Here is a 22,573-nt window from a genome sequence, read left to right as displayed (position 1 = left end):
TTGTGCGGCTTAATGTTTTTGTGGAAACCGATGCATTTTTTTCAAGATTTTTTAATTAAACAAACTTTTGAACATTCATGAATGTGAATATGAAATTTTTTCACCATTGTAATCATCTGTTTTCCTTGAACGTTTAATTTTTACACAGTCCTGTGGTGTGATAAATATGATTTTCTTCACAAAAATATTATTTCACTTTTTACATTTTTAATTTAATGAATTAATTAGCCTCCCAATGAATATGATTTTTAAAATGGCATGCATGATATAGTTGTAAAAGTGCTCTTTTAGATGTGGTAGATGAAGTTCCGCACGTTATGTTGTAGTGTCAGCATGTCAGCTCCCCAAGAATGTTTCATGCCAGCTTTCCAGTAATAGATTAGAAAGATTTTCATTGCTATATATAAGCATCATTACGCAGATAATTTGATCTTGGCTAAATTTGATTTGGTATCTTGGCATATCTGAGCACAATTTGAGATGCTGAGATGTCTGATAAAGCACATGTGAGATTAAACAAAAGTCTCCCTTTTAATCTGAGATTTACATGTATGAATTTAGCAGATGCTTAGCCAGAATCTGACTGCAGTCTAGAAGAAATAATTAAGATATTAAAGAGCTCTTATTTATTTTATTTTATTTTTTCACTTTTCTTTGGGTTATCCCCTTTATTTAATTTTCCTCTTTCACATATGGAATATATATCATTCTTAGTATGTCTGTATATATACATATAGGGAAGGTAGTGAGGCTAACAGCCTGTTTACCCTGAAGAGTTATCTCTTTTGGCTTGTGGATAGACGCAACAGTTTGCAAGAAGGAGACCTGTGTCATATGTAGTAAAGACCAGAAATCTGATTAACCTACTTTAGGGGAAAAAGCTAAATATTAAGGGCTTGATGCCCGATTGGCCTTTACACACCTAACAACAATTATTTACATGCAAAATATAATTTCATAAAGTATTTTGTTTGATTTTGGTATGAATTGTGACCAGGACATGTTGGAGATTGACTAGTGAGATGTACAGTAGGTTTATTATTCAATTCATGTATTCTTAATATATAACCGTGCAGGGATTAGAATGAGAGCAAGAGGGTGACATAAAATTACCACTTTATTTATTTACCTTCATGTAAGTCATAAACCATAATGCATTGTGCACAGCTTCTATAGATAGATTCACAGTTGCTATGGAGATTTTCATAAATTCTTCAGGAATAGCAGAAATGGCTCTTTTCTTCCAGCAGGAAGAGGGAGGCAGTCTATTTTTTGCTGTTTGTTACAAGCAGTCCATTTCGGTGGTGCTTTTTGGGATTGTTAAAAGTATGTGTTTTTCATGCTGCATCTCTAAATACCATAAACAAGGCAGACCTCTGAGAGAGATGAGAGGAGAATTGAGTGCCACTACTTTTCATTCTATTTCTTTTTCACCTTTTTATGTGATTTACTTCAAAATGTGCACCACAACCAGATGCTCATTAAATACGTTTTATGTAACAACTCTCAAAGCTTGTGTTTTAAAGGTTCCCAAAGTTTGTGGAACATTTCCTTTCCTTAATTAAGGCGAACTTTTGTTTTTTACTCGCCACTTCACAGACCTGTGTGTGTGATGTGAATATCAAGTGGCTCTTGAGCTAAGACCCCGATGCTGAAGCATTTAAACTCAAGTTATGTGAGGCTGAAATCTGTGAGTTTTATTTTTAAGCCTGATCTGTCCTCCCCTGCAGAAAAAAGTTAAAAAGTTGTGGGTAAAGAGAGAGTACTTTGAAGGCTGTGATACAAGCACTTCTCTATTAAGTATGAAAGAGTGACAGTATTTATCAGTGAAGGTAATGGTTAACTCTGGTAAAGATCTGAAACAAGATTTGAATGGGAAACTGAACAATTAGAGTTGGTGTGTTTAAGATGTATGCACATGCATATGGAAGCACACAAATTGTGTTCTTCCCTGATCTTATTCTTTTTCTCACACACACATATTCGTTTTTGACCATTTTGTTTCTTTGTATAATCATATTATTTTCTTTAAATATATCTTTAGTCACAGTAAACTAGGACAGGAGAAATTATTTTAACACAAACATTACACTTTGACCCTTAGTAGCCTATTACTTTCTCTGACGGGGCAGTTGTGTTCCTGCACCACCCCTGGATTCTTGCATTTTTCCAAAGGGGCTTCTGAATGCACTGTCCCGCTCACCATGGACACAGACATCATAGATCAATGTCAAACATACAGTTTTCTTGATTTGCATCATATAAAAGCAGCAAGGGTATTAAATCCAAGGGCTATTTGCAAAAAAGTTGATATGAACCATTTGATTTTAATGTTGCATTTTGTTGACTGGCTGGGTTCCCATAATCATCTACACTTTTACAACATTTGCATTTGATTAGCCTTGACATAATCATCTAAAGACAGTTTGCGCAATAGCCGAAATGCTGCACATTCAAAAGGAGGCAAGCGAATTAGTCATGGACAATGACTTAGTGGTAATGTTTTCTTCCTACATCCTGATTTTAGTCACTAATTTATTTGTTTGATTATTATTTTATGGATTTTAATGTTCATATATCTATAAACCTCTCTCTCAATTTTAAGATATATATTTAACATTTTATTTTACAAGTTATTCCAGTCTTTAGCAAACTTGAGTCACATGACCTTACTGCAAAAAAATGACCAACATTTTTTTGAAATTCAAATTTTTATCAGTAAATTTTATAGTAAAAAAGCTCATAGAAAGTGGACCTGTGTATTTTCAGTGCTTTGTGTACTGAAATTATATGCACCCAGTGCAAAGTTGGTAAAAGTGGTCTAAAATTCGCTAGAAAAAAAATGTTATGTTCTGATGTCTGGACATAGTTATGATTGGTGCAGTCGACTTTTTTTATTTCAGCTATATTAGTCAAGTCAAGTCACCTTTATGTATATAGCGCTTTAAACAAAAAAGATTGTCAAAGCAACTGAACAACATTCATTAGGAAAACAGTGTGTCAATAATGCAAAATGACAGTTAAAGGCAGTTCATCATTGAATTCAGTGATGTCATGATCTCAATTCAGTTTAAATAGGATTTGTGCAATCATTTGCAATCAAGTCAATGATATTAACTGACATTGGCCTTGCGGGGGGGGAATGGGCAGTTTGAATGTTGATTCAGATATTTGCCTGGTAAGGTGGATTTGCTAACCAACTAGCCTCATAAAGATGTTTGGTCAAAAAAAGTCCTGCTGGTTAAGCAAGTTGGGGGCACCAGCACCTCAGCCCCCAAAACACTGGTCAATGATAGCAAAGCAGCATCGAATAAGAGGAATCTGTAAATTAACCCTTTCACGCATAGTGGTCACTACAGTGGACAGCTATTAAAAAAGCATTTTCTTTTTTTTGGCAAAGTTTTTATGGCAAAGTTGCACATCAATCTCTTCATTGGACCCTGGTGCATCATCATATATATTGCAACCAAGTGGCAAGCCTTTGTGTTTCGATTTTTTCCCCCTCCAAACCAAGATGGCCAAGGGTCAGTCAGACATGCAAAGTTGCTCCAGAATATCCACCCATTCCTTCTTTCCTAGGAGACTCTTGTAGGTAAAAAAAAAATCTGAGAGAAAAATCTGATTAATCACATGTCCACTGTAGTGGACGTCATGCATGCAATGGCTATATTTCAGCTACAATTCATAATTATAATGTGAATATTGTTTTTGAAATTTAAAACTTAAAAACTTAATATGCATTGACTTTTTCTACTGTAAATAAATGTATTTGTATTATTAGAATGTAATTTTCATTGACATCGAAAAAAGTCATGTGCTTACATAATGTATGACACTTGTAATGCATTACTTTACTTGTTAGATCAAAAAGTAATCTGATTACGTAATGCATGTTACTTTTAATGCGTTTCTTTACTAATAACATCCAAAAGTAATCTGATTACATAATGCATGTTACTTGTAATGCGTTTCCTTTCTCATAACATCAAAAAGTAATCTGATTATGTAATCTGCATTATTGTAATGCGTTTTTTTTACTCATAACATCAAAAAGTAATCTGATTACGTAATGCATGTTATTTGTAATGCGTTTCTTTACTCGTTACATCAAAAAGTAATCTGATTAGGTAATGCACATTACTTGTAGTTAATTACTTGTTAGATCAAAAAGTAATCTGATTAGGTAATGCATGTTACTTGTAGTTAATTACTTGTTAGATTAAAAAGTAATCTGATTAGGTAATGCACATAACTTGTAGTTAATTACTTGTTAGATCAAAAAAATAATCTGATTAGGTAATGCACATTACTTGTAGTTAATTACTTGTTAGATAAAAAAGTAATCTGATTAGGTAATGCATGTTACTTGTAGTTAATTACTTGTTAGATCAAAAAGTAATCTGATTAGGTAATGCACATTACTTGTAGTTAATTACTTGTTAGATCAAAAAATAATCTGATTAGGTAATGCACATTACTTGTAGTTAATTACTTGTTAGATCAAAAAGTAATCTGATTAGGTAATGCATATTACTTGTAGTTAATTACTTGTTAGATCAAAAAGTAATCTGATTAGGTAATGCATGTTACTTGTAACACATTACTTTACTTGTAACATCAAAAAAGTAATCTGAATGGGTTATATATGTTACTTGTAATGCATTACCCCCAACATTGATCATTTCAGATGAGATTGAAAAAACGTATCGCTAGGTTTTCTCAGAGGAGGGCTATGATGCAAATGTCCATCTTGAACATAATCAGAATTATCAGCTAATAAGGGTAAATCTCCATACTCTGGTGCACTGGAGGCTCCCTGAGTGGTTTCCATAGTTGTACCATGACAGGCTGTAGACAATTCTGATGGAATCACGTCCTCATGTTCTGATATCATAGATACGCGAAGTGCAACTTGTATGAAGTTGTATGAAGCCATTGCAATATTTTGCATTTATATTTTTTGTATATATTTTATAGTTTTCACATTATTTGATATAATTGCATTGATTAGTTTGTTAAATTCACATACTTTATCTGTTTGATTATTGTCTTATATTTAATACAGTATATCTTCAGTTTAAACCAACCGCATGCTGTCCACTCAAGTGGACATCTGAAGATCTCTTTGAAAAATTTGTAAAAAAATAAAATAAAAATCAATTCTTGTTTTTCATGCCCTAAGAGCAATAAAAACACATAGGAAAAAAAATCCTGACTGAGGTTATCATAATTCATGCATGAAAGGGTTAAATTTACAACAATTATATGTTGTCTTTTCTATATGTTGTTTTTTCTCAGGTTGTGTATTATGTACTGTCGCTGATCTCGGAGATGGCCGTGTGGGCCCGACAGGCTCAAACATCCCCCCTGCAGCGCTGCCTCTACTTTATCCAGGTCCAGCGGCCCACTCTGTGTGTCTGATCGGCCCAGCCCTGCTAACACCCACCCTGGGCTTCCCTCTCATCGGGCCACCTGGCTTCACTCCGGGCCCACCATGGGAGGATGCCTCTCCAAACCCAAACCAGGTGATGAACACACTTATGTAGAAGTCCCTTAGTCTGTGAAGCGCACCCTGTTGATTAAATCCTGTAATAATTGCGGTTTGTGTCTCCGCCTATATATAGGTCAGTTAACGTGGCCCCTGACTGCTATTGTGATGTGGTTTTCCTTTAGTGCAGGAGGAATTTTAATGCTCTTAATTGTTCTGTGTTCAAGAGGATTAGACAGTGCAATATGAGTTGGATTTCGAATGTTTCACAATGTATCGCTCTTTCTCTTCTATGGTGGCTGGGGGAGGGGGTACTACTGAGGGGCTCCGAAATGACTTTCATCTGACCAAAGCCTCAGTTGTGAAAGTGTGACCGTGAGTGTTGGATTTCAGAGGGTACAGAAAGAGTCCAAATGCCTTGAGCTAGACTGTGACACTGTGGCCTTTTGAAGTCTGCCACTGTGCTTGGGAACTTACATAAGAAATGACTATGACAGTCTATTCTGTTTTGAACATACAATATCAGAGCAACAGGATTATCAGGAGCTTGGTGATGCAATCAGCAAATCAGCATATTAGAGTGATTTCTAAAGGATCATGTGACACTGAAGACTGGAGTGATGATGCTAAAATTCAGCTTTGCGATCACAGGAATAATTTATACATGTACAAAAAAAAAATAAAAAAAAAAATAAAATAATTTTTTTTAATAATATTTCCACAATATAACTGTATTCAATTCTTACAAAAATCTTTCAAAAAAGGTATTGTATAATATTATGATTTTGATTACATTAATATGATTAAACATGATAAGATAAAATAATCATTTGATATAAGTACTTAAACTTTTACTTAAAAAATAATTTTTTAATACACGTCAAACCATTGCTACAAAAAAGGGTAATTTTTTAATTCAATAAATAAGCTTTCCATTGATGTATGGTTTGTTAGTATAGGACAATATTTGGTGAGATACAATTATTTGAAAAAATCTGGAATCTGAGGGTGCAAGAAAATAAGTAAAATCCAAATATTTAAAAAAAATATTTAAAGAGGTCCATTTAAAGAGGTACAAATTAAGGTTTAGCAATGCATATTACTAATCAAAAATTAAGTTTTGATTTTGGTAGGAAATTTACACAATATCTTCATGGAACACGATCTTTACTTAAGATCCTACTGGTTTTTGGTATAAAAGATAAATTAATCATTTTGACCCACACAATGTATTACTGGCAATTGCTAAAAATAAACCCGTGCTACTTATGGCTGTTTTTTTCGCGATTGCACTCACAAGAAAAGTTAGAATTGTGAGAGAAAAAGTCAAATATACCTTTTTTAATCACATGGCAGAAACAAGGTTCTATACATCACAGAAAAAGTTTTAGAGAAAATTAAGAGGAATTAAATATTTTTTTTAAAGAAAATAAACAATTAATGAAATGTAAATAATCTGGTTAATATTCTGATTAAAATTATTTAATTATTAAATGTATTTATTTAATGTATTTTTCCACATTGGAAACTAAACTAAATCCACCAAATAACATGACTATGTTTCTGAATCCTGTTAAATTTTATTATAGGGACACAAATGAGAAATTCAAACTCTTTCCTGTAACAATTTGTTAATTTTGAAGCATTATGCTCCAAATCCAGTGTCTGTTTAGCTGTCACTAAAATCAAAATGATTACCTTTAGGTGGGGATGGGAGGAAAAATAATTTTTAGACAGTAGATATTATAGAGCACTGGAACTATTGCTTAAATGAAGCCCTTTGACTGAAATAGTCTACACACCATATCTTTATATTTAATGCTTGTCGTATACATCCACAGATTTTTTTCTTTTTAGTAGGCTGAATAAGGGAACGGGAATGAAAATGTGGTTTCATTGATGACACCTATAGATACACATGTTTATTAAATGATCTGGCAGATGTTATTTTCCCAGTTCTTCTTCAAAAAAACAAAGTGTCTGCAGCCAGCTCTGAGAAGGCGAGTTTTCTTTCTTTTTCTTTCGTCTGCCGGCTCAAGTCATCTTGCATGATTTTCCATTGATTTTAATTAAGCTTCACTCAGCAGGTGTGAATTCCTGTGTGATTAAGGCATAAGAAGCAGGCCCTCAGCACATTTTTCCGGCCAGAGAGAAAGCTAGAATGAGACCGGACTGTAGTGAAAGCACATTTCACAATCACTTTCTATAAAGACTTTGTACATTAATGGTTTTTCAGCTTCCAATGCTCTTCTCCAAGCCGTTTGAACTCGGAATGCTATTTCTACACAGAACTAGCTCTGTATTTGTTATGTACTTGACATGACATTATAGTGTCTTAAGGCCTGTTCACATCGAGAACAATTACTAAACTGTTAGCAACATATTTAAAGATGGCAGTCTCTTGTACTTATATTAAGATTTTTTTCTTTTTTGCAGTAGAGGTCAAAGTTGAGCTCACTCTTTTGGATAAAGAGAAAGAGGTGGACCTGATGTCTCCTAATGGAAAGGCCAGTCCATTTTCAGAATGCAGACTTAATGGATCTCTGGGACACTGTTCAGACGAGGACACCATGACACTGCGGCCACACCGTAAACACAGAGACTACATAGAAGCATCTGTCTGCCATGTAAAAGACCTTGAGAATGGCCAGTAAGTTCTTGATTTCAATACAATACTGAATTGATCTGTTCCTATATTTTTTTGCTATTTTAATTCATTTCCTGTTAAAACAGGTTGTTGAGCCAGTAGATTATCTATTATCCTTTAGTTTACATCAGAATACAGCAAAACCACAGTTTGTTCTCTACAAACTATTGCTAGTTTGTTGCAGGTGGTGATAGGTGGAGGGATATTCTCATTCTATAGACCAATTTATTGGACTAAAGTCTGCATATGATAATGAGCATACAGTGACGTCATCAATATTTTGGTTTGTGCTCCAGGAAGAGAAAAACTGTACATTTTAAATGCATATATCTGCAAAAATGTAACTTTAATTTAACCAAATTTAACCAACCTTTAAGAATACGGTAGTATATGGATTGGGGTCAAAGATAACAAACATAAACTATAAACCACACACACATAAAAAAAAAAAAAGTAAATTTAAGGTTTTCCCCCTCTTGGTTGCATATAAATTACATCAGCTGTAACCTTTGAATGCATCTATTGGGTTGAGTTTTGGATGTTAAATCTGTGCTGATCTTATGCGTTGTGTTTGGCAGAATGCGTGAGGTGGATTTGGGGGCAGGCCGTGCTCTGCTCATTAAAGAACATGGAGAATTCTTTGCCGTGGGACACAAGTGCCCACATTATGGGGCTCCACTGGTCAAAGGTGAGGGAGGTCCTGTAGAGCACTCCTGGTCCTCTGCATTCCATAGCTTGGGATAACATTAGCTCTCAGAAGATTTTATAACACACTGCTAATAATATAAGTGTGCTATAAGCTTTGTCAAGTAGCAAAACAGATTGTTCTTTCAGTAATACTGTGTATTTAAAAACAATTCTCCTCCAGGTGTGCTATCAAAAGGGCATGTGCGATGTCCATGGCATGGGGCATGTTTTAACATCACTACGGGTGATATTGAGGATTTTCCTGGCCTAGACAGTTTGCCTACCTTCCAGGTAAAACATGTTCCTCTTCAGTCTCTCCGGAAGCTCCTCTCCGAACTTTGTTCTTACGGAACAATTTATTTTTTCTTACTGTAAAAAATAAATAAATAAATGCATTGATTTGCAAATAAATAAACTATTTAGAACATAATGTATAATATTTGTATAGAATTATCCCAAGCCTAGAGTTTGGCTTGTAATGTTAGTTTAATCACAATTATTTTAAATTTGATCCATATTTAGAAAACAATAGGTGAGAACTTATTGATGATTCATAAAATATTCATATTTTATAAAGATAAAGAAATAAATATCTATGTATTTACATAAAATGAATAATGTAATATTATTATCATATGTTAATAATAATAATAATAATAATAATAATAATAATAATAATACTTAGTGTTTATTTATTTCTAAACATTTTTAAACCATCAAGGAGTTTACCTAGTGATTTGTTAAACAATATAAGTGTGAATCATAATATATTAATGCTATTATTATTAATAAATAAATTTATATTTATTGATAGATTTATACAAAATAACTATCTAATTTAACTATAATATATTAATAAAAAACGTATTTATTTACTTATTTAAAAATTTTGTAATCTGACTAGTCTTTGGCTTGTGACATAAGTGCATTTGCAGTTTGACTTGGAAATAAATTTGATCCAATATTTGGAAAACAATATAAGTGTGCACTTGTTGATGGATCACAATTTTTGTGTGAAAATGTTCAAAGGTTTATGCAAAACTAGCGAATGAGACCTATTGAAAAAAAAAGAAAAAAAAAGCATATTCCCAACAAGACATAGAGGGAGTACATGCTCCTTATACAACCCGAGGACATATGAGTTCATCAGAGGAGAGAAAATGAACCTCAGTATGTGTCATTATTAAGCAGCGGGGGTGCTTTCATAATCCCTCTATTATGTAATAATCTGTCAAGTCAATTCATTTTTTCCCCACTATTTCAGGTCAGAGTCGAAAAGGAGAAGGTGATAATAAGAGCAAACAAGCAGGTGAAGAGTCTCTCTTTCTCTGGATTACGTGTGTAAAAAGAGATATATTTAACAGCAGTTGTAAATAGTTATGTGGGGAATCATCTGTTTCCTGACAGGCTCTTCAGACTCAGCGGCGGTCAAAGGCCATGTCAAAATGTTCAGCTGTCATCAATTCCAGCACTGGATTCAGCCATATTCTCATTATCGGATCAGGTTGCAGCCATAATGTTATAAAATGAGACTAATAATAAACAGTTTTTGCACTGAATTAACGTCTCTTATATTTAGTTAATTCACCCTTGATGTTTTGAGTACAGTTTATATGTGTAGCATTCTGATAGCCTATAAACTTATTTTCCCTTTAAGAGTGGGCACCTCGGAGCGCCATTTGTAAATTGAATGGTTCTGGCTTCCAGTGTCATTTGCTTTCAGCTATTTTTTAGCTGTACAAAACAGCTAGTTTTGCTGCTTGATATTGCAAACTGGTGTGCCTTTCCATATAATTTAATGTATTATCTTAATTATGAACACACTAGTTTTTAGTGCAAACAGGTTTACAGTTTACTGCACTTTACTGTTATTCTTCTCGTTAAAGGGATAGTTCACCCAAAAATTTTAATTTGATGTTTATCTGCTTACCCCCAGGGCATCCAAGATGTAAGTGACTTTGTTTCTTCAGTAGAACACAAAGATGTTTAACTCAAACTGTTGCAGTCTGTCAGTTGTATAATGTTTTCGAGTCATAAAACATACACAGACAAAACCAAACGAAACCCTGCAGCTCCTGACAATACAATGATGTGTAAAGACACAAAACGGTCAGTCTGTGCAAGAAACTGAACAGTATTTATATAGTTTTTATCACCGCAATGTCTGAACTGTCCTGAGCATGTTCGCGTGCGAAAGCAAACATGTCATGGGATTGATTCCGGGATTGATCCCGGGTGTGGGACCTAGTAACATTGCTGGGTTCAGTCCCGGAACGAGCGCTGTGTGAACAAAAGCCAGAACTAATGCTGTAAGGGGTGTGTCGTAGTGATGACGCACATTATCGCATGACTCTTTTACCAGGTGTTTTGAAGGCAGATTGTAACGAATTAAAACTCCAGAATCATCGAGAAGAAGGAGGCGGGAACCGGCGGACAATCAAATAAGGTTTTAATAATCAAAATAAAAACCAAAACACAACTAAAACCCAGGCCTGGTCCTCTCTCGTCCTTCACTGTCGTCGCTCCAGTTTTATATCCTTCCATCTCCTCCGTGGGACTCGAGACCGGTGGGTCGAGCAGGTGTCGCTCATCTCCAATCACTCCACCGGCCTCGCTCTGTTCCCACGTCCCACGTTGACAAAACAAATCTGTGTAAACTGTAATGAAGCAGAGATCAGTTAGTTCCTCATTTTCTGTGCTGATGCTGAGAACGTTCGTTAGCTTAAGTGAAAGTTAATGTGCCTAGCGTTTTCGACTCGTACATTACACGTCACAACCTGATGTCACATGTCTTTACGGGACCTTAACAGGTTGTGTGTGAACGCACACACATATTCTGGGTAATCACTGGCAGTGTGAAAGTGCAAAATCTAGCGACCAGGGAACAATTGCCGGGACACATTACCCGTGTATTTTCTGGAATCGCAGTGTGAAAGGGGCTTTATAAGTGCATTTCTGCCACCTATCTCTCAAATTGACTATTGACACTCCTAATTGAGATTGTAGATAGAGTGTCAGTGGTCCATTTGAGAGATAGGTGGTGAAGAAGAAGACACAAACGTGCTCAGGACAGTTCAGACATCACGGTGAAAATCTGAGGTAAAAAACTATAATAAATGCTGTTCAGTTTCTTTCACAGCCTGATCGAACACAACTGTTTTGAACGAGTGCACCTTTTTTTAACAAACAAAAAGTTTTGTTGTCTGTTGCGGAAGAACAGACGTTCCTCTCATTGATAGCAGAGGAGTGGATCCAGCGACTTTTTTTTTAGGAGTCGTGGCAGTAGAACAGGCGCAACTATAACCACATGTGAATAATCCTGCTTACTTTAAAGCGATACTAAATTGCAGTGCAAACCGTGCTGAGCCGTGCCGTGCCGTACCATACAGAGCCGAGTTGAACCACGCAGTGGAAAAGTGCCAAAAGTCACCTACATCTTGGATGCCCTGGGGGTAAGCAGATAAACATCAAATTAAAATTTTTGGGGTACTATCCCTTTAACTTGTTTCCTTGCAGTAGCTAATGAACCGGAAGTCCCACACATTCATAGAAATCAGCTTACTTTCACATTGAAAATAAGGTGGACAGCATTACAATCCAGTAACCTCTTTAGCTATGATATAGGACTAACGCTACCTAGATTTCAGTGCACAGTAAAATGCTGGTTACTGGAGTAACCGTGGTTCTATGAACGTTGGAAGACCGCCAGAGACCGTCAACACATGGTGGAAGGAGTCGCGTCTCGCACATCACATCACGAATCTTGTATTATTTCAGTCACATGTGACTTTGACTGATGATCTGTACAAAAGCTATATCAGCTCCTGATTATGTCACGGTTGGTCTTGTCGTCATTCTCAATCCGAGTGACCAGAGACTCTGGCAGTCGTCCACCATTCATATAACCACGGTAACTCTAGTAACCAGCACTCTATTTTATGGTTTAGACCTCCAGAGACGGTCAACACTAGGGCTGGGAAAATAAATCGATGCATCACGAATCAAGAAATGATTCAGCATCGATTCTGAGATTTTCCGAATGCATCGTGATTCTTTCTTGAATCGATTCTGAGATTAGTTTTTAACAGCAGATGGCACTGCATGCTTTAGAAACACCTGTACTCTGCTCATTTCCAAATCATTACAGACACTTGAACCTAAAATAAGCATTCATAAAATTAGAAAAGGTTGAAGTGAATTACAAGGGTGTTCACAGTGGGCTGTGTTAACATTAATCTTGTATCATCAAAGCATTCTAAGATGAAGTGAAATGACACGACTCAGCCGAACGCACAAGACCTCTTAAGCACTCTTCTTCATGGGCATTTGAGTGTGCGCATAAAAACTAAGATTAGAGCGCCATCTGCTGTTAAAATCTAAGCTCAGAATCGATTCCAGAGGAATCGCGGTGCATTCTGAAAATCTAAGAATCGATCCACGAATCGATTCTGCATCGATTTATCATCCCAGCCCTAGTCAACACATGGTGGAAGATGAATACAGCCAAGACATGAGGATATAAGCTCAAACATCTTCTGTAAATATGACAGAACTGATCACAGAATGATTACGTTAAGTCGATAAAATCTTGTGAATGTGCAAGGTGATGCCCATGTAGCTGCCGCACATATTTCCAAAAGAGGTATACAACGTAATACTGCATAACAAGTGGCCACTGCCTAAGTGGAATGACATTTTAACAGTTGCAGGCAATACACAACTATGCTTCAACAATAGAGTCCGCCACCCAGTGAGAAAGCCTCAGTTTCGACAAAGGTGCACCTTTCTTGCCAGGTCCAAAACAGACAAAAAGCTGGTCCATGACACTCAATACATACTGCTTCAATATATGGACTGGGCATAGGGCTGCCCGCGAGGCCCTTCCCTCCCGCATGAATGCTGCCGGCTGAATAGGTTGATTTATGAACCGAGGCGATAATACCTTGGGCTGAAAGACTGGATTATGAATATCCTCTCTCGAGTTTATTGAGAAGCCACTTTTTGTCTGTAATGCCTCTACAATGATGTAACTGAGAAGTTGAAAACTGTCCCATCACAGACCCTGAACCCTTAATGACATCGGGGAACATTTCCATTATCCTTGGGTTGGAGGGGGCACTGGTGAGGAGGTGCATGGCGAGTTGGCCTGAACCGATAATGAGGCATACAGTATCTCTTCTCGAAGATAATCCAAGCCGAGAATCCTGTTGCGGTAGTCTGTAGGACTGCCCTTGTCTATGCTGCTGCAAGGTGCAATGACGAGCAAGTAGCCATTGTACAGCTAGTGCATGGTAGGTCTAGCTACATCCAATATGCTGGGAACGAGACTCAGCTGCTCTTACCCTGTGCTCAAGGGCCTCCTGAGCAGCTGGACCGAAGATCTGACCAGGCACCAATGGCAATTGGTGGAGGTTATTGCAACATACCTCAGGGAGCCTGGATTGACACCAGCTGCCTAGCTAGTGTGATAAGTCCAAGAGATTTCCACTAGAAAAGGCCATCGACCCCATAGCCTGTAGAGAAGCCTCAAGCAGTTCTGATGAAGCATAATCCTGTGTTGTTGATGACATGGTTGAATGAAGCGCCAACAACAACTGAGCCATAGAATTTCCAATAAGAGTCAATCCTGAAACAGTGTTATATATATGAACCAGCAAATCATCAGTACATCTGCACTCCGGGTTAGAGCAGCATAGCTCCTGCTTAAGGGCTTCATCTGGGAACACAATCAGTAAAGAAATACACGGCTCTACTGGGGTCATGTTATCAAGACCTTTCTCCTGGACATCAGCCATTGCAGCCAAAGTGTGCACTACTCGATCTGGTCTGGAAGAAAGAGCAGATCAAAAAGCTGAAAAAACAGCCTTAGTAATGCAGGGCAGCTAGGTATCAGGAAAACGTCCAGCCGAGCAGCCGACCGCTGCTAGAGGTTTTTAGATTTAACTTAGCAAGAAGAAGTCTCCTCCAAGGGTAAATAACAGTCCTGCTCATCCTTAATCAGTGAATCTGAAGCCGCCAAAGTCAAAGTGTCCAGGTCCTCCCTAGGACATTCGGACATTGGCACAACCCTAAGCAACAAGGCATTAATTACTGATGCTCTCACATCTTCATCTGTGCTCTGAGTAGCAGATGGCAATGATCTAGCCAACAAAGCCTGAATGCCCTGCACAGCATTAGCTAATTCAACTACACGGTGAGATAGTTCTGCAGTCAGAGCTCGCTTCTTCTTTGGAGGCCCCTCAGTTTTGCAAGCTGAGCATTTGCTACCTGTCTGAGTCTTAGTCTTGACTGGTGGTAAAAACTCTTCACATCCTGGTTCAAACTTTGCCAGACTCCCAGTGGCATTAGTCTACATTCTGGGCAGGGGTCAGTTAAAGCCTCCTTAAGATGGTCGATGCCCAAAAAGCCAGGTGAATATGTGCATCCATAAGATCCATAGGACCTGAACATGTAGAACAGGAAGCAGCCATAGTGCCTACACCTCTAGAAAAAATAACCCTGGTCAACCAATGGGTTACTAATAACAGCTGCTGTAACACCGCTTGTTTTAAAGACCTTGGATAACCAATGGGTCCAATAAATTCAATCCAAAAATCCAATGATGAATCCAATATAATTTGACGCAATTGTCTTTTCTGAGACACAGCTGTCACGGGGAGCGAACATCAACCCAAAAACTGTGCATGCTCAAATGAGATCTCTCCGCGAGAATGACAAAGAGACCAACCGTGACGTAGTCAGGGGCTGATATAGCTTCTGACAGGTCATCGGTCAAAGACACGTGTGACTGAATTAATACGAGATTCTCGATGTTATGTGCAAGACGCGACTCCTTCCACCATGTGTTGACCGTCTCTGGCGGTCTGACACAGTGGAAGAGAACTGAAATTTACCTCCTGCTATAATAGGCCTTTTCAACCTGTGCCTTGGTTATTGTTGTTCTTTTTCACCCCATTATTTTCCAAATCAGCACCGCTTTTTACCACTTTTAGTTGGACTATTTCGTATAGGCTACAGTTTGAAACCATGCTGTGTTAAAATGTTACAGCTATGTCACGTAATCACATGCCTCTTTTTCAATTGCTTTAAAATGGCAGGAAAATGCTACAATGTACAATTTGTTGCCTTTGATCCAGACCAAATGAACCAAACCACGGATGTGAAAACACCCTTAGATAGTAATGGAAACATTTCACATTTATAAGCGTTTGAGGGGGAAATGTTAAATGGTGACAGAAAGTGAAGACTGGTTCATTCTTACCTTTAAAGTCCAAAAAGTGCACTTAAAGGAAAACTTGATAATGCAGACACCAATATATAGAATACTAAAATGAGCAAATTCAGAGCCGTGCGTAGAGAGATCACGTGCAGCTTTTGTCCAATTGCAAATAAGAATATTAACCCTGGAGTTTTAAATGTAACAAGCAAAACATAAGCTTATGAATACCCATTAATTAATTGTTAACCCCAGGTTTAGAATGACCCATAGTTAACGATTTCAAGTCTAATAAAACCTGTTGTCTATTTAATTGTGGGTGAAATTAATCTTATCCATTTCATTAAATCATTTTCTGCCCCAAACTGATTTTATTTTTATTTCTTATGAACGTTTTATGACAGCTTAGATAAGCAGCTGATTTGGAACAGACTTAATAGGTTCAAAGGTTAAACGCCATCTTTAAACACAAGACAATGTGATTACTGCTAAAAAGATAAAGTGTAAGAGAAAACATCCAAAGCATCAAATAAAATCATGCATCTATATTCCGATTAACGTTCAAGATGAAGGTGCCACCATACAATCCTCCTCTTGACGTCTGTTGATGTTCTCACTCAGGTCCTGCTGGTCTGGTGTGCGCTGAGACCCTGAGACAGGAGGGTTTCACTGACCGTATAGTCATGTGCACCATGGACAAACATCTGCCTTACGACAGGCCTAAACTGAGTAAGGTTTGTACACAGAACAGTCTATAGAACAGTGTGGGAACAAAGTTTTATATAAGACTGCTTTTCCAACAGAAGATTTTAGCTTTAGCAAAAATATGATAGGGCAAATGTGATACTGATTTGATGTCCATCCCTCTTTTTTCAGTGTTTGGAGAGCACAGCTGAGCAGCTTCAGCTGCGCTCATCTGACTTCTTTCAAACGTATGACATAGAGATACTATTAGAGAAAGAGGTGAGAACAATAATACAGTTATCAGATGGAAATACTGTTTTTATATTTTTAAACAGCAATTCTATGATATTTTTTGCACCGTTACTGGAATGGCTCTTAAAATTGCAATATGTTTCTTCACAGGTTGTCTCTGTGGATGTGAAGACACGGACTGTGACATTTCGGGATGGTTTTAAAATAGAGTATCGAAAACTATTCATTGCCACAGGGAGCAGGTAAACATAACTACTGCTACCAAATGATCCAAATTCAAAAGTTTAGGGTCAGTAAGATTTCATTTAATCTTTTTAAAGAAATTAATACTTTTATCCAGCAAGGGTGCAATACATTGATCACAACACTGAACAAAAATACATAAAATAAATGAGGCTCTTAGTCGTTTAAAAACCTTTCTCAGTTTCTGCAAAAATAATATACTATAATAATAATTTAATAATAAATTTGTATCTTTACAGACCCAAAGCTCTGAGCTACAAAGGCAAAGATGTGGGAAATGTGTTTCACCCCAGAACACCAGAAGATGCTAACAGCATCGCAACACTCGCCAGCAGTAAGAATGCTGTCATCGTTGGAACCTCATTTATTGGTAAGAGCTTATGTGAAATGTACATCTCGGTGTAGTTTATTAATAGCTCTAAAAAGTGTTTAGTTGCTTAAGCCACAATTTAGGATGAATCAGTGTAATTGCATTAGACAACATAAAACCATATATCTTCCATATATCCATAGTGTCCATATATTTTTGGAGCCTCTGATAATGATTATATGCACTGTGCTGTGTTCAGGTATGGAGGTGGCTGCAGCTCTCACAGATAAGGCTCACTCAGTGTCTGTGATCGGCATAGAGGCCGTGCCATTCCGTAAAGCATTCGGAGAGAAAGTGGGAAAAGCCTTGATGAAGGTGACCGAAAATAACTAGATTTATAGAAATAAATAAATAAGAATATTAAGATTTAAGCATTAAATAATTGTTAAATGGTGAACATCAGAGGTGCCCAAATTTTTTATGAAGGTTCAAAAATCTAATTTCATTGAGGGACATGTTTACATTATACCCATCTATATATATATTTTTTTTCTTTTTTGATATGCTGCTTCCTTATATTAAAATAAAACTAATTTTATAAGCTAGGTATGGTTAAATAAATAAAAAAAGAGTGTGTATGACAATAAACTATGTACATTTTTATTTCTCTTGGCCATTAATTTCCCTCATTGCTGTTTCATGCTTGTTTCACGCCTCTCTTATCTCTCTGTCTTTCTCTTCTTACATAATAAACTGACAGGGTCAAAATGACTGTATATGATTCCTTGCTGTAATCACATTAAATCTATATTCAAGCATAGAATATTCTATATTCTCATTTAATTATTTCATTTTGTTTCTCTCTTTAGCTGTTCGAGTCAAACAGGGTGAAGTTCTACATGTTGAACGAAGTGTGGGAGATGCGAGGGCATAATGGACAGGTATCATGAAAGTGAGAGAAACAAGAGTTCAGTGAAGTGTAGGGCTCTCTCTCTCTCTCTCTCTCTCTCTCTCTCTCTCTCTCTCTCTGTACTTCTTGTTCTCTTGCTCTCGTTCCTGTAGAGTGATTAATTACATCTGTTCTCACAGTAGCACTGCTTAGCTTTGAATATTTTCAAACACGGCTTTTGCAATAATGGATTGGCCCTGGGCTAAAAGGCCAGAACTCGTAACACAAGTGAGCACACAGTAAATATATCACTGAGAATAAGTCGAACTGTGATCAATTATGAAATTACACTTTGATATTCCTAAAGAAAAAACGTAATATGATTTTTGACACTGTATTATAAGTCATGGTGTTAAGAAAATTTGCAACTATGTCATAAATGTAAAAAGTATTATTATTATTTTTTCAATAGTTAAAAGAAGTGGTTCTAAAAAGTGGCAAAGTCTTGAGAGCTGACGTCTGTGTTATTGGCATAGGTGAGTCTGTGTGAAATTTTTGCTTATGTTTTTTTCTTTTTTTTTCTCACTTTCCTGTTTTCAAGTCTTATTGTAGTCTTGGCTAGAAAAATAAATAGTAAATATAAAATTTTTAAAGTGTCTTTTGCTCACTATTGCTGCCTATTATAATCAAAATTATAATAAAAACAGTAATTTTGTGAATATAATTTTACTATTTAAATCATTTTTTATATATATATATTTTAAAATGTAATTTATTTATGTGATTCTTTGATGAATAGAACGTTCATTTATTTGAAATAGAAAACATCTGCAACATTCTAAAATGCTTAATTGTCACTTTTGACCAATTCTACACATTGTTGCTAAATAAAAGTATTAACTTCCTAAAAAAAAAAAAATTCTGACCCCAAACTTTTGGACAGTAGCATATGTGTGTGTGTGTGTGTGTGTGTGTGTGTGTGTTTGTGTATAAATACATTCACTGAACATAGTGGGGCATGTTGTCAAATTACTAATATTTCAATTAACAAGGCTTTTCAGCAAGATTAAAACAGTAAAGCTTTTATGAAATACAAAACGATTCATGAAACAAAGCAATGCAAAGATTTAAAACACATATGACAACATGCCCCAATATAAAATACAAATTTGTTCTGGGTACCTGAACATAAGTGTGTGTGTGTGTGTGTGTGTGTGTGTGTGTGTGTGTGTTTAGGCTCCAGTCCAGCCACAGCATTCCTGAAGCAGAGCGGAGTGCACATGGACTCCAAAGGATTCATCCCAGTCAATAAGGTTCAGTCTATCTGCACTGTTGTTCAATATGTACTGTACATCTGTTACTGGATCTTCTAACATCTGTTGCCATTCAGAACGTGTGTGTTTCTGCAACCCGTGCTAATCTGCACATGCTTGTGTCTATTGAATCAGTAATACATTTTTGTTTTAGTACATTGACCTTGAGTAATTTATGATAATAAGCGACAAAGGACAAGTTACAGTACAAAGCGTATGTAAACATATACCTTTAACCCTTTCAGACCATGCAGACGAACATTGACGGGGTCTTTGCTGGGGGGGATGTGGTAACATTTCCTCTAGCTCTACGTAGCAATAAGAAGGTGAACATACCCCACTGGCAGATGGCTCACGTACACGGTAATACTTTTAGCACACTGGGGTGCCTTTTTTACGAATAATAAATAATCTTACATTTTTTTACATTTTTACATGGTCTTCCACAACAGGTAGAGTGGCTGCCCTTAGCATGATGGGAAAGGCTTCAGATATTAAAACAGTGCCTTATTTCTGGACAGCAATGTTTGGGAAAAGCATACGATACGCAGGTAAGGACAAATGTCTAACACTGAAAATTAACATGAACAACAAGAACAACAACAACAAAAAGCGCCACACTTCCTTTAGATTGAATGAATGACTGACGTAGTTTCAGCGTCAGCGCTTCTCTGATGCATCACAAGTGCTTTTAATCTTATTGTCAAGGTTATGGAGACGGCTTTGATGATGTCGTCATCCAGGGAGATTTGGATGAGCTGAAATTTGTGGCATTCTACACAAAGTAAGTTGATTTGGTTCTTATTTCTCTAAATTTGAGCCAGGCATTTATAATTATTAACATGATCACATCAAAAATAATTTCTAACTTAGATAAGGAAATTATTATATTGTTGTACAGTATTATGAAGTACAAATTTTTTAATTTATGGTACTATACTATTGCAATAATCATATATTTTTTGTGTTTTGTTTTGTTCTAATTGTTTTGTAATTTAATATATATATATATATATATATATATATATATATGTAAAATTCTATAATAAAAACAATTGACAACTTAAATCTTTTACACAAGTGATTTACTCAGAAAGCATTATTTATAAGTTATAAGTAACTGAGTTTCTGATTAAAAATGATTTGCAGGGACTGAACTATAGTTTTTGTATTGCTAATTATGTTAATCATTGCAAAGATTATGCGGTTATGTTTTTTTAAAGACACAATCTGTACAATATCTGTACAATTCATATCATCCACTATCTTAACTGCATTAGTCTTATTTTCTGAAATTGGCCCTAATGACTCCGGTCTCTTGGGCTGCTGTGGTAATAAATCAGCTGCTAGGAAGTGAAATTAATAAATAAAATCAAAGTGAAAAAAGATTTTAATCTCATAGAAGAAAGAAATAGATCAAAATAATATCCAGATTTATTGGACGTCAGTTGCTAAGGCAAATATCGTCGTTATAATCAGGGTTGCCAGGTTTTCACAAAAAAAAAAAAAAAACGTCAATTGCTACCCAAAGCTAGCCCAAAACTAGCCCAATCGTGTTTCGAGGAGGTTCCCCTGATAAAAAATTGCATTCCAGGGGATAAAATACAAGTTTATTTTGCGTGTTTCAATGGGAAAATTAGCATTTTAGGGGCTAAATATCAAGTTTTTGGGGTCGCTCCAACCCACGGTCATGAAAAACAACCCGCTGCAACTGTGTTAAAGTAACCCAATTCTGCAGGAAAACCATGTACTTGACAACACTTGTTATAATTGCTTATATAGAGTTAGTGTTTTATACAAACACAATGCAACATACTTAAATAGATAGTTCACCCAAAAAAATCAACATATTATCATTTACTCAACCTCATGTTTTTCCATCCAAACCTATATGAATAAATATATAGTATGTAATATATACTGTGAGTCTTGCATGGACAAGCACTATTCAGTTTACTTCAGAAAATGTATTATTATTAGATTTTTAGAAGAATTTCATAATATACTACATTATTGCTATTGTAGCAGCACTTACTAATATTTGAGTTCTTACAGTAATTCTAATGCAAGCTGTGTGTGTTGTGAGTTTAATCTGCGGTGATTACAGGAGTGAGGAGGTGGTGGCCGTGGCCAGTATGAACTACGACCCCATTGTGTCACGGGTTGCAGAAGTCCTTGGCTCTGGAAAGACGATTAGGAAACGTGACGTGGAGTAAGGACATTTCCTATTTTTCACAGAAAACAATGGCTGTAGTAAGATTTTCCATGGTTTAAACATGTCGAAGCAAAAGTGACAGTTTAGACTTGTTTTCATAATTGATTAGAATAAGAAATATAATAAGTAAGTCAGCATATTAGAATAATTTCTGAAGGATCATGTGACACTGAAGGCTGGAGTAATGATGCTGAAAATTCAACTTCGCATCACATGAATGAATTACATATTAAAATATATTGAAATAGAAAAGAGTTATTTAAAATTGTAATAATATTTCATAATATTAAACATTTTTGATCAAATAAATGCCCGCTTGGTGAGCATTACAATCAGTTTATTTTTGCCTCATTCAAAAGCATTTACTCTTAATTCAAGAATGTTTGCGCGACCTGGCAAGTGTGGAAACATGAAAGTTTATTATTTTAAACTATGTCTAACATAAGACCTGCACCAGTGTTATTTTAGTATTGTTAACATACGGAGATGTTTTTATTTTTAATTAGCTTTCATTTTTATATTTTTAGTTTTCATTTTTATATTTTTACATTAATTAATTTTTGAACATTTATTTTTATTTTTTATATATATATTATTATAACTTTAAATTTTCACTTTAGAGTTTCCAT

At 36.0% G+C, this 22,573-nt stretch overlaps 1 protein-coding gene across 4 annotated transcripts in view; it reads left to right on the top strand.

Annotated features, from left to right (window-relative positions):
• The window catches only part of LOC132140692 (apoptosis-inducing factor 3), a 29,400-nt gene that overhangs the window by 5,941 nt on the left and 886 nt on the right, over nt 1–22,573 (top strand). For 3 of the 4 annotated variants that reach the window (XM_059549581.1, XM_059549580.1, XM_059549582.1), the window contains exons 2-19: nt 5,299–5,525; nt 7,925–8,138; nt 8,714–8,823; nt 9,004–9,113; nt 10,087–10,131; nt 10,230–10,326; nt 16,660–16,772; nt 16,915–17,001; nt 17,125–17,216; nt 17,457–17,587; nt 17,787–17,902; nt 18,397–18,468; nt 18,889–18,952; nt 19,653–19,729; nt 19,975–20,092; nt 20,182–20,280; nt 20,438–20,513; nt 21,837–21,941. In XM_059549581.1, the coding sequence (XP_059405564.1) occupies nt 5,495–5,525; nt 7,925–8,138; nt 8,714–8,823; nt 9,004–9,113; nt 10,087–10,131; nt 10,230–10,326; nt 16,660–16,772; nt 16,915–17,001; nt 17,125–17,216; nt 17,457–17,587; nt 17,787–17,902; nt 18,397–18,468; nt 18,889–18,952; nt 19,653–19,729; nt 19,975–20,092; nt 20,182–20,280; nt 20,438–20,513; nt 21,837–21,941 (1,757 nt within the window). In that variant the 5' untranslated portion in view covers nt 5,299–5,494. The remainder of the gene's footprint in view (nt 1–5,298; nt 5,526–7,924; nt 8,139–8,713; nt 8,824–9,003; nt 9,114–10,086; nt 10,132–10,229; nt 10,327–16,659; nt 16,773–16,914; nt 17,002–17,124; nt 17,217–17,456; nt 17,588–17,786; nt 17,903–18,396; nt 18,469–18,888; nt 18,953–19,652; nt 19,730–19,974; nt 20,093–20,181; nt 20,281–20,437; nt 20,514–21,836; nt 21,942–22,573) is intronic. The other variant, XM_059549584.1, reaches the window with a different exon arrangement.

Source organism: Carassius carassius, chromosome 5 (assembly GCF_963082965.1).
Source record: "Carassius carassius chromosome 5, fCarCar2.1, whole genome shotgun sequence".
NCBI classification, from domain to species: Eukaryota; Metazoa; Chordata; class Actinopteri; order Cypriniformes; family Cyprinidae; genus Carassius; species Carassius carassius.
This window is presented reverse-complemented; position numbering and strand designations above follow the sequence as displayed.